At 41.2% G+C, this 18,712-nt stretch overlaps 1 protein-coding gene across 9 annotated transcripts in view; it reads right to left on the bottom strand.

Moving 5' to 3' along the window:
- Positions 1 to 18,712, bottom strand: part of Syt7 (Synaptotagmin 7) — a 140,991-nt gene that overhangs the window by 20,033 nt on the left and 102,246 nt on the right. Inside the window, exon 1 of one of the 9 annotated variants that reach the window (XM_014351960.2) lies at positions 10,216 to 10,579. The exons of the other annotated variants lie outside the window; for them this stretch is intronic. Coding sequence (XP_014207446.1) covers positions 10,216 to 10,236 — 21 coding nt within the window. The 5' untranslated portion in view covers positions 10,237 to 10,579. Of the gene's footprint in view, positions 1 to 10,215; positions 10,580 to 18,712 lie in introns of those variants that run through there. 9 annotated transcript variants of the gene reach the window in all.

Here is an 18,712-nt window from a genome sequence, read left to right as displayed (position 1 = left end):
GTTCAAAACTTTTCCCCATTGTCTGTAGTAAAGGTCTACTGCATTGTGCCGCTGGAAACAATGAACTCCGGAAAGAGCTCTATCGCTTTACTCAGGTACATGTATACATATATAAATATGGTTGGTGTTTTAAAAACGTAAACTCGCTTGAAAGTCAGTGTGAGGATTATTGAAATCAATCGGCCACGTTAACGTAACGGTCGTCGGGTTCTTTCGATCGAACTTACTTTATGCCCGCCCCCGCGTGCCGCGGAACGAAAGGCGTTCGTTCAATTTAAATTCAAATCCAATCGAAATTCTGGCGAGAGCTCGGTATTTGCTCCTCCGTTAGATTTGAATTTTAGATTTCGCGTATGAAGAATTATCATACCCGCCGAACGTTTCTTTCCTTCGAATCGTGTACGACTCTCTCATCCCTGGAATTAAAGATTTTACTCGTGAAAGAAGAAAAAAAAAAAAAAAACATTTCTCGGTCGAAGCTGTATTGAAAGAAAAAAAAGGGAGGGGAAAAGCAGTCGATTGGCAATGAACGAGGACGATTGCACCTTTCAGGCCTTCCGACGCTCGTGGGTGGTTGCAATGAGGAAGGGCAATGGAAAAGTTACGCGCCACGTCGATACGTGATACATCCCCCCACATCAACCTGTGCGTTATAACGCGTGTATTGGCTTTCTGTCTCGGGGTTTCCTGTGTCCTTCGAAACGTTACAGCACCGCCCGTCGATAGACGCGTTAATTTCTAACATATGTGTGTTATCAGTATCTACTTCTTGGCCCGAGGCGGATGTAAAATTTCCTGCGAAGCATGTTTGTGGGCTCCGAGAGAGGGAGATATAATGCACTGCACTCTTGGCTCTTGATTAAGGTGAAATTGCGTTCGAAACGTCATTAAATCGTTAGCATCCGTGAGCACAGTGAACACGCGACGAGCTTTGCCGATTACGGTTCGTTAATGCTCCCTGTTTGAGTGATGTATTCATACGCATTTCAAAGTGTGAGCCTTTTCGACACGCACTGCAAGATTTGGGCACGATTGTTTTTCATAGATTTTTCAATATCTGTACTTTGTAATAAAACTCGCTATCGAAAATGCTATTTTGCTAAATGTTATTTTGCCGAAAATAGTTGTAGAAAGTATTTTAATCCATATTCAAGTATAAATTGTGAATAAAAGCAACGCTCGACTTTAGACTATATAAATACACTATTACCGCATCCAAATGTTTTTCGGTCTAACGAGCAAATAGCAATCTTTCCACACTCGTTTCCCAAATCTCCAGAAAGTAACTTGAAACGAAATTTTTCAAGACTCCTCGAACACCTTCTTATCCCCTTCATAGAATTTTTGCATTTTCCTCCCCCATCGTAAAGCTCTCATTCCCATCGAAATCCGTAAAAATCTTTCTTCAGCGAATCGCAAAGACAGCCGGATGCACGCGCCCTGCAAGCTCCGCACCTGCGTCCTCGAGCCTCGGAAGCGTCACTTGTAATTTCGTAACGCGTCAATCGGAAAAAAAAAAAAAAAAAATCGGTGATCGACACAGTGACAAAAGCCGTCGCGCTCGCTCGGGAGTCCATAGGGAGTACCAACTGCTGAAATATTGACGAGCCCGAGGAGGTGAACAGATGCTCCTGGTTTTGCGATGATGCAAAAAGCTCCCACCGGGGACAGAAAGGAATGTAAATTCGGGGTAACTCGAACAAAAGTGCCTCGTCTCGCGCAGAGGGTATAAATATACCGTGCGCATTGCCTCGAGTATTTCCTTTTTCGCGGGAACAAAGTAGTCATAATCTTCGAGTCATGATCGAGTTGGCGTTAAAACTTAGGGAAAATGTACAGCAAAGGAGTGGACAACACCTGTCGCCGGGAATCGGGGGAAGCTTGCCAGAAGAGAGGTGTATAAAGGGAAAGCTACCGCGCGAGGAGTAGCTAGTCTAGCCGGAGGGAGGGGAGGGGGGGAGCTCACGGGAGTGGAAGCGAGAGCGGAGAAGCGGCGCGGATCGATCGTAACCGCGGCGGCGGCGGCAGCCTCGTTCACGTCCGGGTCCGTGTGGTGCTGAGTATACATGTATGTATCCTCGAGTGTATAACTCGGTGCTCCCACCCCACCCCCCTCCTCGCCTCGCAGTGCATCTCGTATTATTCATTGTGATCTCTGCTCACATTTTTTCAATCCTCTCCTTTTCTCTTAAAGGGTCGCTAGTATCTTGCTTTGCAACTTTTCTTTTTTCCCCGGGAGACTGCGCAGTTTGGAAAATTCTACGAACTCGGGAAACGAAAAAATTAAATAATTTCATTCCTATTTGGTAGACTGGTATTTTATGGAATGTATTTACCACGCGAGGAATGTCGATTGCGCTTGGGTATGCTGTCGCGTTGGATTTTTCAACTATGAAATACCGCGGTCTAGAAGGTATTCGCGCGGTCACGTGTATTATACGTACTTTTTTAATTGGGAAATTGAGACAGAATCTTTTATTCATAATTTTTGATTTACAATTTTTTTTTTTTTATTTGATAAAAATGTACCTGATCCTTCGGATGCTTCATTAGTTTTCGTTGTGAAAAAAACTATCGTAAAATTTTTCAAAGTTCCTCCGTGAAACCTTGATAAGCCGAGTACGGATTATTTTACGTTTAATTAAAATTCTTTAATATCCAACGTGGAGTTTTTTGGTTATTAAATAGATAATGGTACCGTCTCATCTTTTTTTTTTTTTTTTTTTTTCTTTCTTTTAATAAATCTAAAATAGTAATAAAAGGATGTATTACTGATACTCTCGATATTACGCTCAATATGAATATTTTAGGGTACGTTTTTTTCTTATTTTAATAAAAAATTTTGCTCAATCCGCTTCCGATTCCCAGAGGATTTTTTCAATAGTTGATGACTGATTTTTTTTTCATCCAACCCCAATTTTCTGCAATTTATTCTTATTTTTACGTAAAACCCTGCCATTTTTACGTTACATTCAACCATCCAAAAATTCGTAGGTGAGTTTAAAATTCATCCCCAAAAATAATAGTTTATTCTATTTTCCACGTTCGCCAGGAGATGTTTTCAAACGAAAAAAAAAGAAAAAAATTACCACCACTGTTTACACGGAAAATACGGGAAATCCCAAAGTTTTTTTAACCACCTTTGCCAGCCCCGTCTTACCTCCGACCCTACCAATAACAATAAAAATATGAAAAAAAAAAAATATAATAACGTTCCATCGTAAACAACCCCCCCACCCTCCACCTGGCACAATTCATTAAATCTCCCCAAACAACCCTAGGTCTAATCCTCCGAAAGAGTCCGCATCTCATTTTTGCTCTCGTTTCAAATACCCATCGCCAGCATTTTATAAGAGAAAAGTGCGCCGTAATACGCCCCGAGCACGCGACCTAACGCCCAAGTGACTGCTACCCCCTGTACGGGCTATACCGAAGCGGGAGGGAAAAAAAAAAAGGGTGGGAGCAGTTATTCCCCCGGGTTATTTGACGAGGGATGAAAAAAGAAAGGGGGAGGGGAAAAATTCATCCTAGAAATGCGCTCGGCCAATCACTCTCCGCCTCCTTCTTTTTGTTTTACCCGATACGAGGGAGATTATTCGCTTTTTTTCCCCCTCAGATGGCCCGAGATTGTTTTTTAACTTTTCGCGCAAACACGCCATTACGTACCGTTAATAATTCAATCTCCTGCTATCGTAAACTTTTTTTTTTTTTTTTTTTTTTTTCACTCTCAGCTTAGAAATGCGTCAAATGTTGGTGGGTGCAGCGCTCGACGAACCAACAAGTAAATACATCTCGTATATTCGCTCGAGTGACTGCGCCAGTAACAATAATCGTGAAAAAATTTTATAAGCGAGTATAGATAGAAACACCGTGGCAAACTCACATGAAAAAATTGGCACAGAAGACGATGCTTCGCGTGAGATCCATATATATCCCAGGGTGAACCGCAAGGCAGCCGAAGGAGAGACACGGGGAGCTAGCCAAAGTGAAACGGCAGTAGGTACTGGCAATAAACACGCAAACACGCGCGAGCAAAGGAATAAGGCTTTGCTCCGCGGCCGTGGGGGAATCACTTGTGGCTGCGGGGCTCGGCCGCGTCGGTAATTTTCCGCGTAACGTGGGCGCAGGCTTATTATTCCGACATAGGGATGCGCAGAGACTGACTCTCTCTCTGCTTGTCCGTCTCTTGTCTCGAACACAACAGAATGGAGTCGCGAGTGTGGTGGTGGTGAAAACAAAACGTGCGATGATGTACGCCCGATAGGACGCTACTGTGGACGAGGAGCTCGTACGTACACGTGCAAAGTTATACGTGTGCGAGAAAACGAGCTTCGTGAACTTTTTGATGAGCCACCGCTGCTATCTCCCAGCGCCGAGTAAATTAAAACTAAGTTCGATTGGGTATCAGAAATGGTCTTGCCAGTAGCCTTAGCACCGCGGTCCGATTGATACCTACGATACAGATATACCAACTATTGCACTTGATTTTTTTTCCTTAAAATAACACAGCGGTAAAAGAGACGGTAAACAGTAAAGGTGGAAAACTTTGGATAGGTGAAACGATTCGAAGATGCACGTGGTGGAAGAAGCTCATCACGATCTCAAAAGGGGAGGGGACGCGAGCTTGGGTGTAAGTGCTCCGAGGTCGAGCGTAACCGTACCTGCAGGGGTAGCAGTGACAAAGTACGAGAGGAAAGGAAGCCGAGAAGCTGCGAGCGCTAAAGTAGTTGCAGCTGCTATACACTTAGCAAAAGGGGGAAATGGATAGTTTCGAAACTCGCGTGTAAGATCGAAGGGTGTGTGTTCCTTGATCGCCTCGACTTCGATGAAAAAAACTTTTCTCCGATATCACACGGTTGGCTCTGGTGTTTTTGGTCTCGGTGGTGCAGGCGCACGTAGTAGTTGGACCATTGTCTCCTTCCTTCGGTGGCTTAGCCACGACTTATCCCCTCCTCCTCTCTGTGTGGGTAACAAAAGACGCTCTATTGTCGGAGTAACCTTTTTTTCCACCCCCCAACTGCTCACTTCCGCTATCGTTGTTGCTGCTCTTATTATTATTATTATTATTTTTAAACCTCGGTCTGTACGGCATTCGGCTCGAGAGAATAATTTTCCTTCCTTGAATTTTCTCCGCCAAGCCCGACTGGGCTCCCTCCTCGAGTGCCCGGCTCGCTGGGTATTAAAAATAGAGGAAAACGGGAGACCCACTCGTCGATGAGAAAGAAAAGGAAGTCCCTTTCACTCGGCCAGAGTCATTAGGGATGCCCCTCCCTTCTCTTGCTTTTCTTTTTTTTCCTTCCCCGAGCGACGGTAGTAACAGCGAAAGCGCGTACACTAGGAGCCGTGTGGGTTGTACTATATTAACTTTTTTTTCTTTCTTTTTTCCTGAGCTATAGCCACGCTACTGCTTCCACTGTCGATGAAACGGTTTTTATTCGTTGTGATTGTTCGGGGAATGGTCGTGTCGAATGTTTACGCATTTTCATCCGTGCGTCCGACCAAACTCGGGCTGTACTACTTAAATCTCCCTCATGAGATGTTTTGCTGTCCCAAACTGTTCGGGTTGAGTCCTGTTGAAATCACGTACGATATAAGTAGGTAGAGCCGTCAGGAAGAGGGATAGAATAACACATTTACAAAACCAATCGGACAGAGCCAATTCGAGCCGAGTGATTTTTATGATTCCATTATCGCTTCGGTACATCCTTTTCGAACGCAACGTCACGGGGGTGTCGAGAAATCCGAGATCAGCTGAACCGAGGCACGTAGTGGTAAGTATACCACCGTGAACGACTTTTGTGCGCTCCTCGAGTCGATCGACGTTGGTGGGAGCTACATTTCGGCCCAGACGTGGTTATAACTTTCTCTAATAACTCATCTTGCGGGGGAAAAAGGACGATCGCTGGAAGAGGGAGCGAGAGGATGCAACAGGTACCTCATATCCGTGCTCGAGGGTACCTGCGTACGAAATTACGAAACTCATTTTCCGACCTCACTAGCGCCTTTTTTTTCATCAATTTCATCTCTCTTTTTGTCACTAACGAGTTCTACAGCTTAAACTGCTGCGATCCTAATATTTAACTGTTCCTGTGGTATGAAAAAAAAAAAATCCTGCATCGATAGGTATGGCTCGTGGATAGAGAACTTGTGCATTTTCATTTGCCAACCAAAGCCGTTGGAAATTACTTTCCAAGACCGAGATGCGCTGGCTCTCGAGATTCCGCCGGCAGCCAATCCTCCCCGTTTGTAACTTTATTTACTCGCGCGAGCGGCAAATAACACGTCCAATTAAATATTGTTTCGACCCGCGAGTCCCTCGGGAAATACGAGAAGTCGGCAAACAACGCTAATTGAAGAACGAATTACATTGGGGGTCTATATACGCGGTCTGACCGTGTCGGGGCTGTTCTACTTGGCGCTCGTATATAAGAACAATTATGCACTCTTAACTTGATTCCGCACTTTCTTGTGGACAAAACTGATACATTTTTGTATTTCCCCGATGACGGAATTTGCAACTCTGTTTGATAATTTAATATTTACCTTCGTACAAGTGATATTTATCAGCGGCCAAAACCAATCTCCACCTACGAAATCAGCGTCAATCAGCGCGTAATTTAATTTTCAAACCAAAGGACCGTAGTGAGTTCTTTTGTTTGGAGTCGAGCAGCGAGGATTGTTTCCTCTCCAAATTCTGTGTTGTTTTTGCCCCATTTGCATTAGAATGACCTGTCTCGGGCCAAGCTAACTTTGTTTTTCCATCGGCACTATCTATTGCCTCTTGTACGGTCTGTTTGGTGGTGTGCATATTCATTGGACGTTTTTCAAGTACATTGGTCCCATATCATCCTAATCTCACGAGGAAAAAAAGGAGACACCCAAAAATTGGTCTCCGAAAAGGGCGGCTGTCCACAAAAGCGAGTACATTAATGTTCGAAATCGCATTCAATTGATCCTCATCACCATAGATGTACCTACGGCTGTCGATAATATCGGCTGGCTCGTCACGCCGAAAACAAAACATCATCGCACGCGCGCGATTGCAGGCCATTCAGGGCCCGTTTCATTAGCGCTCCTCTTTATACGCGGCGGCCCATCGGCTCTGGAAACTACTGCCATCGCAAATTGAATCTCGAATCGTCCGCGCAAAAGACCTCCGTTTCACGCGCCCGTAACGACTCGCCGCTGCGCAAGAAGCTCCTCCCGGTCATTTGTTTCAATTTCGAATCCCACGGAGCAACCACTCCCGCGATGTTGCTTTACGAGCCGTGAAATTTGATGCGCCCCGCTTTTTATGTACATACTCCGGTTAACCGGATAAAGAATCGCCCATCCATTCCCGTGGGTGTACATGCACGACGTTTTGCTAAACATCATCCACGCCAAGTTTGTTTCCTCGGATTAAATTTATCGTTGGCACGTGATCGCAACTTGGACCCATTGACACCAAAGGCTGTAGTAGTTGACGAATCGGCCGTAGTGCTGTTACAAAGTTTGGATGTTTGGGTATTCGACCGTGGGTGTCTCCGTTAACTGGGTGTTTCACTCCGAGGTAATCGCAACTGTCGGCCGTAGGCGAGGGGGAAAAAGGACCCCCGGAACGCCTGCCCCATTGCGTTGATGAGAAACGTCGCTGGGGGTAATTTACGACGATAAATGCTGAGGTGGCCCTTCGCTCGCCGGGTGGACGAATGGGTCGTGCGTCGGGGGCAGGCACGCACCGACTATTAATTATTTCCCGAAAAATTAGTCCTTTTCCATTTGGATCCTCGAGCAGCCGGGCAACAGCGAATCCACGGGAAAAACGAACCGAGGAATCTCGGTCCGAAGGGAAAATCCCTTCTTTGCGAGGGACTCTGACTTTCCGAGACCATTAATCCTCGCCAAACTCTCCCGTCTCCTCCAGATGCTTCCTGCTCGTCGCGAATGATGTTTAATCGCGAGAGCCCACCGCTTGTCAACCATTGGTCAATCGAAAGGCGAAATTGATGAGCGTATAGTTGTGTGCCATAAATAAAAGTACCCCACGGTGGAAAAATTCAGTAGCTCGTCCCTTCGTGCCGGTCGTGAAGCCAAGGAGAGGTATGTGTAATGGTCACTTTGGCTTCCAGCTGCTTTTTTTTCATTCGGACGGCTCTCGTGACAATCGTCCGTCGCGGACCAAGGACAGAAGCGTGGATCGATGGGAAGACTCGGGAAGCTCGAGACTGGAGTGGTTCAAGTGGGTCGTGCGCCCCAGGAATGCGCATATCGAAGTTCAAGCCGCGTCTGATCCTTGCGGGGTGAGACTGGGATGCCTCGGAAATTAGCGGAGATTTTCCATACCCCGTGAGTGATTGCATTTTTATGGATTTTCTCATCTGAATACAGTGGCTGAAGAGTTGAAAAAGGCTTGGACAGGCCAAGCGAGACCAGGTTCGCTGGGGCGAGTGGAGCGATTTGGTTGGTGCCGGTCGAGCGACGATTCTTAATCGATGAGCTAACGAAATCGCTCAAAGTGACGTGTACAGAGGCCGTGTCGCTGACAAAAAAGCCTCCGGCGTACAGGAGCAGGGGGGTCCTTTGGTTAGCGCTATTTGCAGAGTTTGCGTGTAGGTGCGATAGCGCTCGACCACGTGTTGCGCTCGCGTGATTCGGGAATTCCGTCGGGCTTTTTTTTGGCTGCCAGGGGTAGGCGCGCTGTTAATTGAGCCGTGAAGATCGAATAAAACCTTTTTTTTCCGCCCCACCAGACTCCCATAATCGGGTCTGGGAATTTATTAGCGGGATTTTTTTTTATCGTCTGAGCAACTTCGTTTTGAGAGTACGCTCGAGGGGGTGGGGTGACTACGGCGTGTTCGAGAGTACTTGACGGTGAAGATACAGTGACTATCAGTTGGAGAGGAAAAGGGTACTTGAAAGATGAGAGCAGTATCTCACTGCGCGAGTTCTGGGATTATCTTGCCTTAAAAAAAAAGGGAGTATACGTCGAAAGGAGCATCGAAGTAACGAGATTTAAAAAGGCCTCGAAGCGCAAATATACATAACGTCCCCTACATGCGTCCGAAGACACGTTGATTTTTCAAATGGCCTCCCTCCTTTCCTGCCTGTGCTCGGCAAAAATCTGACTTTTAAGAATGCGAATATCTCTCACCCCGCGGTGGAAAAGAATTTTCGAGCGAAATTGTCTGCTTCTTCTGGTTATCGATTTTTTTTTTTTTTTTTTTTTTTCAATGGCGCGTCACGTAAATCGATGGGGTCTTTTTTCTTATTTTCTGTAACGGATATCGATTCATGGGCTTGTAAGTGAGACCTTGTTATTGGGAGAAAAATTGTGTAACAGCTTCAAACGCAAAATATATTATATTATATGATCAATTTACAACACTGTGTAAATAGTAGTAACACAACTAATGACTTATTACGCATTTAGATGTAAATTCAATGAAATACTATATCTTATATCTGATCTTATTACACGCGTTGATTAAACTTTATTATTTTCTCTATCAAATACAAAAGAGAGCATTGTGTATGTTTTAATTCATAAAATTATTCTTAATGAATCAATCACTTATTAAATAATAATATTTATCGTTGTCTGTAAAATTAGTTTTTATTTTTAATTTTAAGCAACCTAAATTTAAAAAATCAGCGCGACCTATGAAAACGCGTTTTTATGGATTTTATAAACAAAGTTACGTCTTCAAAAAATTGAGCGTAAATTTTTTTTTTTTTTTCCATACTCAAAGTCAAAAAATAGGCGATCAATATTTTCATCGATCAGTGTAATACTTTCTCTATATCTACCTGTTTCGAGGTAAAAAGCACCGATAGTTGTTACCATTGTATTTTTTAACATCAACGACGCAAAGTTGCCATTAAAATCCATCACAATGCTGAACCATAATTTAATTCTCACGATTTAAAAAATATAACTTTAATCGTAAGCGCGAATAAAATGCCATGATCGGAATGCGAAAGGAATTTTTCATCCCTCGAGTGAAGCTGGCGTTCTGAATAATTGCATTTTTATGACTTCAGGGATTTTGAAAATTCACGCAATTTAAAAAAAAAAAGAAAAAAAAGAGGGGTACAAAAAAATCCTAATCGTTTCATCAAGTCGAGCGCTAACTACTGATACTTTTCTGCACTTGCCGCGAACAAACCACACACATGGAAAAAGAGAAAGCCATGAAAAAAAGGACTGTAAAAGCGTGAAAAAGTCAGGCAAACCTCATTGATGGTCGACCCCATTTAATCACAGCCGACGCACAAAGTCCATCAGGGGCCGCAAAAATCCTGCGACGCCGCAACTCCGGAGCCCGAGCACACACTCGCCGCGAAAACAAAATACGTATACGCTCAGCTCGTACTACTCGCTACTACGCAACCCAGCACCGCGTACACAGGTGTACTAGCACTGCGCGCGTGCAATAACCAGCGGCGGCGCCCCAACCCTGCTGGACTCGACTGACGGCAGAGGCGGCCACCGGCAAAAAGTCCTCCTGGATGGCATACTCCTTCCGCGAGAAAAAGCCCCGAACAAAGGTAACACCAATCGAGCCTGTTGCTCCCCCGAGTCTTCCACCGCGGCAGGTCTGACCCGAGCGGAGTCGTACTACTTACTGAGCGTCTGCCGGCGAGGCTCGCCGTGTCGTGTATATACGTGCAGCCGTGGGTATACGCCCCGTGCGCCCAGCGCTGCTCTCCCCTGCTACACCGGGCTGGGCTCTGGACCGCCAGACGGACAAGCTCGTGTCGTTAAACCCACCCCCGCTACTGTCAAGCTTACTCCTCACTTGTCCGCGTGATGCTTACGAAACTTAATTATTATTACGGTGCATCCGCTGCAACGCCATTACGTATATCAATTTGGCGCTTCTTTTCCTTTCCTCGCTCGCACGCGCGTGTCCGATGTGGGGCGCGTATAAATAATACCGCACGTGCCCCGCCACCCCCCCTACGGGTGTTTGTAATCATGCGTGCGTGAGCGAAAGGTGACTGCAGCGGGCTCCCTTGCGTGAGCGCGTTAATTAATAGCGTTGCATGTTGATACGCAGCGTTAACGTGCTACGGAGCTTCCAACGGGGCACAATGAGTATATATACGTAAGCTCGCGTTTACGGACTGCTCTACAAGTGGCGCGCCATCTTGGGGGAAAAAAGGGGGGGGAGCAACGGAACGTGTATATGGTGGGGGCAGCTTGCAACGAGCCTCTCCTCCGTCTCTTTTCGGGCACCCCATGAGTCGGTTTGGGTATACGTGTACCCCTGCCTGCGCGTGCCAGCTGGTGATGTTTATACATGCGGTTGAGCTCAAGGGGGGGGGGCTTTCTTCGAGGCCCGTGAGTAATGGCACGTGAAAATTAAAATATTTCCCTCCCGGTGTGACCTTGATTGTCTTTGGGGGGTTTTTTTTACCTCCGATTCGTGGTTTTCGACAACTTTTTGTACACATCGCGTAATTTATGGCCCATTGCCATTTGTGCCTTTCTTTCCACCTGAAACCATTTCTTTGGATTGAATTTCACTCTCGTGCAGTGGGGCATCGGGATTAACCAAATAAATCAACATATAGATCTCGATTCAATTGAGATCGGAAAATACGTCCCATTACGTGTATATATATATATATGATACATTGAGATCGCGTAGGCAAAGGCGAGAAATTAATCGCATGGATTTATAAAGCCGATAATTTTCGCGGAACAGCGAGCTGGGGGCATTTTTGCCGTAGACCATCTCCCGCTCGAATGTTTAATGTAGGGAATAAGTGTCAGCTCGGAATTTGAAATTCACGCTGCAGTGCCCCGAACAAAGGATCGAGATTAGCAGAGTTAGGGGGCGGGGGGATAAAAGTGCAGCGCGTATTTCTCGCGCCATGTACGTATATAAGGGATGGGAGGGAAGCGTAGCGAATTATTTATGGCGAGGCGCTTCAATTTTACCCGTTTGCTTTGTTCTTGGGCTTTTGATGTACACGCACGCAGGTGCACCTCGGCTTTCGTTATTTACGGCCGGGCTTATAAATCTGCCGAAGAGCGGCGGGCTTTCGTCGCTGGTTCGAGTAATGACGGCACGTCGCTTACGGATACGTTGTGCAATTTTTTTTTTTTTTTTTTTTTTTTTAACCTAAGCGAAATTTCTCATCGCCCCTTTGTCTTCTCGTGAACAAATAGTTGCAGAGGGTGAAATGGAAGCGTCATTTTTTTCGAAATTTTAGAGGATACGTTATTTCACGGGTTCGGCTGAAGGATTCCAGTCTGTACTTGTGGCAATCAGCGTTTACTTGATTTTTCCATCCGATTTGATCATTCGGGCGTACAACCATGTGTGGGCTATGCACTTTGTCTCAATTATGGTGTTAATGACGCAATTTACATTTTGCCTAAAGTTTTATCGATCTCATTTAACTATCTCATAAAACAATTTATCTAGCGAAATCCTCAATTAAACTTTGAATATTCAATCAAAATTTTAGACTAAACTTTGGTTTTTCGTGAAATGTTAAATTTATTAGTCTTACGCAAGCACTAACCAGTAGATTTATTAAACGATTTAGAGCACCATTATTTGTTTCAGTAGTATTATTTAAGTATCGAGTCTATCAATTTGATTTTAAACTTTAAATTGGTTGTAAAAGCTTTGATTTACGCTTTTATTGTATAGTACAAAAACTGCACTTTTTAAAATATGTGGTGATAACAATTTACAGAGTATTGTGTCGTAATGAACTTTTAAAGATTTTATTTTTGTGAAAAATCTTCGTTACATACTATAAATTACATACTAAATAAACTAAAACGTTTGAACAATGACAGAAATCTTATATTTTTTACTACCTTCGTAATAAATATTGTAATAATATTGTTTTACTAATTACTAAAATTGAATGTTTTAACATACGCATTATCGTAATTATTTCCCATACAAATGTAGCCTCGAATATAACATTACATATTGATTTTTTTAAAACCAATAATTGGATAGTACTTAACAGATGTATATATTATTTGTATTTGAAATGAATGTGTACATTAATCCTGATTTTTTGATATAGATTAAATGGCCAATAATAATCCTATCATCGCCATATTACTCAGAAGAAATTGTAAAATGACAACTTTGAAAATATATTTTCTGTAAAAATTAGGAAAAACAAATTAGTTAAAGTTTTGAACATAATGATATTTGAGGTGACAAAACGGGTATTAATAAACATATTTCACTTTCATCTAAATATAATGTAGATGCTATTATAAACAGGGTACAGTTGTTTATAATTTTACAATACCGTTCCAAATCTGATTTCTTGTACTTGTTTAAATAGCAAAAAAATTCATAGAATAATTTCTAGTTTGAACAGTCAAAAAATTAATGACATCATAAATGTAGCATTCACTTTTAAACAATATTTTAAGAAACATCAATTTAAAGTTTGAAAAAGATAAAATGTGTTTTAAATTTTTGTATAAACATGTATAAATGTAAATAAAATAATTTATTCGAAAATAAATGAAAAATGCATATTGAGTTTTGATAAAAAACAAATTGTTCACGTTTTAAGTATTTCTTCATCACTTTCAACAAAAACAAATATATTTGATGACGCGAATTCAGCTGTTAGCTATACGTTAAAAATTCAAAACATCAAGAGAGATATTGCTAAGCAAATTGGGAGATTAAAGTTGAAAATTGTCCTGGCACTATTTTCCAAGTGGGTCTCGCATGTGCGTGTCGAAATAACCGACGCATTAATTTTCTAGCCAGTACGGAGTTAATCAGTGAGATTCATCGACGTTGCATGCATGTCGTTATCGTCGTTGTTGCGAAAATGTAGAGGAATAGTGGTGCTCGCTAATTTAAGGCAACGGCAGTTTAAATCAAAAAATAAAACACGCTTTTGTACGAAAAAGTTTGAATGCACTCACAAGTATTAAAATAATAATAATATGAAAATCCTCACAATCAGTCTTTTTTATTATTTTCATGTTAGAAAAAAAAACACAAAAAAAAGTTGCATGAATCTCAACTCTATTTAAATCGCTAAAATAACTGAAACTTTCATGAAAAAGACGCTTTCTGCTCAACTCTGGCAAAAGAAGGAAAAAAGAGTTACTTACAGCGCCAGAAAAAGACGATCAATGCTTGCAAGACGAGACTTTGCTTTGACACACAGAGAATCGCGCATATGTTACAGAAATACGTATGCTTCTAAATACCTTGGTAACAGTACACGTATCTGGGTCACGTGCATCAGTACGAAAGAAATTTTTTACTTTGAACTAACCAACCAACGCAGTTTTTTTTCACTCCCTTTGAATTATTTACCTCGTGATTTTGACAATTTTGCTTTTTTTGTCAGTCGTTCGTTCATTTTTCTCAAAGTATTGAAGGAATAAAGCTAGTTTTTTTTTTTTTTTAATATTTTTTCTAATTTTACTTTATAGAATTTTAGATTTCCATACCATGTGATCCAATCGTTTGTATTAAGGTTGAAAAACAACTAATTATTTCCAATTTTTTCAAACAAAGTATATTTATCCCGTATGACCGGTAAAATAATAACAAGTGTAAAAATTGAATTTGATGAAATATGATACGAGATCAATATTTTGTGAATAAAATTACCATGAAAATTTTATAAATTTTTTTTTTTTCATTATAGTGCTCTACGTCCGGCTCCTTTTAATAAGGGCACTACTATGGGCACTCAGCACTTGGATGGGAGTCCTCCCATTACAGGAGGGGGGGTAGGGGAAATAGGCAATTTTGATGCGAGGAGGTCGCGTAAACCCACCTCGAGGAGCATTGCGTGGTGAAAAAGCACATGTAAAAATCACAGAGGTACTTGCCCGAAAGTCGCACTGGCCGGGAATCGAACCACCGTCTCCCGCGTGCCAATCCACGACCCAGTCGACCGAGCCACCGCGCGCTCAAATTTTTTAATAAACTATGAAGTGAAACTAAGCTTATTAATTGTTAAATAATTTTAGTATAGTTAAATAAAACTATTCATAAGTCAAAACCAAGATTATAACTAAACCGTAGATTGTATCAAGTTTCCTCTAAAATACACCACATACGATGGAAGCTTTAATATTGACGTTATAATATTTTTTATGTTGGTCAGTGGTAGCGTTCCAAGTACCCAGATAATAAACGCTCTCAATAATTTTATTTTTACACATATTTCATGTGAGTGCATTTTTTCCAATTTTATTTTCCGCTTGAAAGAACAATTTTACCACAATAACGATCGAATAAAACTATACTACCTTTTTTTCTGAAATAAAAAATATTATGTAGCATCTGAACAGTAAACTTTTTAAACTCTGAATATCTACTGTTTTCAAAAGTTTGACCTCAAGACCTCATCGAATGTTAATTATTATATATTAGTCCAAGCAAAGTGTTGATATTAATTGTTATAAATGAGTGTAGCGCTATTGATTTTTACTTTTACAGTAATAATATTTAGTGGTATTTCGGCCGCCTCAAGCTTTAGCTAAACCCTAAAAATTTATTTAAGGGTATAATTTCAGAAAATCAACAGATTTAGAGTTATGATTATTTTCAATTAAAAGTAGTTTCCGATGATTTTAGTAACATGTATATTTGATACAGATTTAAATGTATATACATTATTACAAATGTTTTTTCCATTTGAAAACTGAAATTATTTATTAGGTTTGTTTTATATTTTTCCGATATTATATTTCAGACGGTCAAAGTATACAGAGTATAGACACACACAGCATTTAAAAAAAATTCTGATTAAGGTTTGTAAAAGACTAAAAAAGTTTCAATTTATCGAAATAAAAGATTTTTTCTCATTTCGGTAAAAAGCAATGAAAAGGTCCTTTAAAGTTTTTTTTTATCGTCATCTAGAATCGTTAAGGATAAAAAGTACGCCATTAGAGCAAGTAATATTGTGATGTTAAGAAAGTAATTTTCTTTAAAAACTGGTTGTAACAGGTTAAAAGCTGCTTTCAATTAAATGTAAATTAAAAAAAAAAGAAATAAAAAAGAACTTTCAAAATTACGTGTAAGAAATCGCTGAAAAAAAGACTTGAAAAAATATCATGTATTCGAGTAAAATAGCCATCAAAGCGTCAAAATAACCCGTATCGGTGTAACAAGTTCCAATAATGTCAGTAGTAATAAAAAATTGATTCCACACAATCCGCTGTCTCTTCCTAAGTTATAAACGTATGCACGTATAAACATGTGCAGATACGACGCTGATGATTACGTTTTTCTCCTCAGTAAAGTAAACTTGGTCTAACCTCGGGCAATGGTAGACATCATCGACCGGTCAATAGAGAGGCGTGAGCGCTTCAAAGACGCCATCTCTTGCGATGAAAAATGTATTCCCAAAGAAAGCCCTGTGTAAGGCACAGCCAACTGCAGCTTCCGAGAGCACACTCAATAATTTTTATCCGCTCTCGTTGGCTCGAGCAGATCGCAGCACGACCCCAAAGTGTCACATTTATATTATCTTCCCTCGGCTCGGGTGAATTTCCCTCTTATCTCCGACCACCCCTGGAAATATACCGACAGCTTGCAAGCTCTACCTTATCAGCTGTACGATACGTGGAAAACTTCCTGCTTTGCTACCAGGAAAACCATATCGTCGGAAAATTCTTACGTTTTTTATCGATTTTTATTCTTCTCGAGATAAAATTTAACAAATTATAATGAAAAAAAAAATTTGTTGAACATTATTACGAAACCTAATAAACAATCAACTAAAAGCTGATGAGTTTAAATATTTTAACGCAAGATTTTAATTCGAACAAAATAAGCAAATCCTGAGAAGTTTATAATATTGTTGCTGAATTAATTCATACAGCAGTTGAAATTAATAAAGTTTATGTTGGTATACATGCAATCGGGACGGATAGTGCGATCCATACTAGAGGACACAAATGAAAATTCAAATGTCATAAAACAAAATTTAAAGTGTAAATTTGTTGATTTAAACTTTATGCGAAAAGATAATTGAGGATGTTGGTAATTATTTATACTATTGTGCAAGGTATTAAAATTTCATAAGTTGTAGAAATAGGACGAGTTGAAAAGTTCTTGTGAATAATGCAGTCATTAAAAACCAAAGTATTTTTGAAGCGAAAATAATTAATTATGTACTACATGAAAAATCTTTGTTGGATTCTTGTGCTAGTCGGAATAAATGGTATGAAAAATGCAAGAGCTAAAAATAAGTTTAATTCTGGTGTCAAATTGACTCTAGAATCCTGGGCAAGCTGCCAGAATATTAAGGTTACGTTTTCTAGCTATATTAATTTTTTTTTGCCTCGTATGAAAGGCTATTCAGAAAATGCATACCGACACCAGCTTGAATGCAAGAGATAGGGAGTACAGCCAAATATTAATTCCCAGGTTAATTTTCAAGATTCGCACGTCGTAGCAATAGATATACTTTCAGAAATGAAAGAAAAAAAAAATTGTATTAAAAATACGTCATTCAAAAAGTGAAAGAATCATTGTTAAAAATAAACGGTAGAGATGATAGAAATAGTAATAAAAATATATATGCCATTCCTATATATCATGAAAAAAAGAAAGCATCTCGGTTGCTCTTGTGTTTTGTCGGTGCATAGGTACCACAGATAATACTAATGCAAGTCATTGTGAATTTAGATAGCTATGAAATAATCGTGATAAAGAGATACAAAGTGGTATAGCATTCTCAGCACGTTATATGTGCGTCGCATCCACGTGTCGTTGAAAAATGCAACTCTGACTGATTGGAAAAAAAAAAATTATTCTATGCATATTAATATTAGTTTCCATAGTCAACAAACGTTTCGGTAGGTTGACACATGCATTTGCAGCTAATACATCGGTGCTTCATTGCGGACAGATATAGAGATTTCTATATAAGAAAAAATGCAGAATCTACTAAAGTTTTATACGTATATACTTAACTCGTTTTCGCTGGCATTCGGACGAGAGTGGTTTCTGTAATTATTAACGATTTGATTACACATGATTATTGAAGGCAAAGAGAGAAAAAGTTGAAAGTAAAAGTTCTATTCAAGCGCATAATATATCTTTCGCGTGTAGCCAGTCCGCTCATCAGCATTGGAATGCAGATGAAAGGTGAGTGCTTCAAGCTAGAGTGATAAGTGCCCATCGTTTTTCGAACTTTTGACATTTTCTACTTTTTTCCATTGTACGCCGTGCCATTTGGTGCACTCGAAATTCGGGGAGAAAATCTAGCGCGTGTGAAAAGAGGAAGCGAAGAAGAAACCAAACAAAAACACTCGCAACTTCGAGCTAAAAATCGGCGGAATCACGTCGCGCGAGAAATTAAAAGTTGCTCGAAATAACCCCCTCTCGGCAAATTTAACTACCCCCCGCAGGCGTGCCGGGCATCCCCGAAAGGGCCGCGCAATGAAATTATCGGCGCTCGGTCTTTCCGAACACGTAGCCTGGCTTGCAATCAAAAATCCCCGGGAAATTCAAAGTGCGCGCGCCCGCCTCCCCCGAACTCGAGCGATCCGATGTTGTACAGAGAAAAATCTTCCCCGCGGGTATCGACCGTCGGCCTCGTGTGTCGTTGTGTTACGATAGAAGGGGCAAACTTCAAAGTAGGTGCTGCAAAAACTTTCGCTCCTCTGCCGCTTGCGTCTCTCCCACTCACCGTACTATAGTGACCTATGCTCTAATGAGGGATGTGTGCCGTTTAGCCTGGCTTAGCGTGA

This window comes from Copidosoma floridanum, unplaced genomic scaffold (assembly GCF_036245765.1).
Source record: "Copidosoma floridanum isolate Cflo_tuat_1 unplaced genomic scaffold, Cflo_Japanese_pri ptg000014l, whole genome shotgun sequence".
Lineage (NCBI taxonomy): Eukaryota > Metazoa > Arthropoda > Insecta > Hymenoptera > Encyrtidae > Copidosoma > Copidosoma floridanum.
This window is presented reverse-complemented; position numbering and strand designations above follow the sequence as displayed.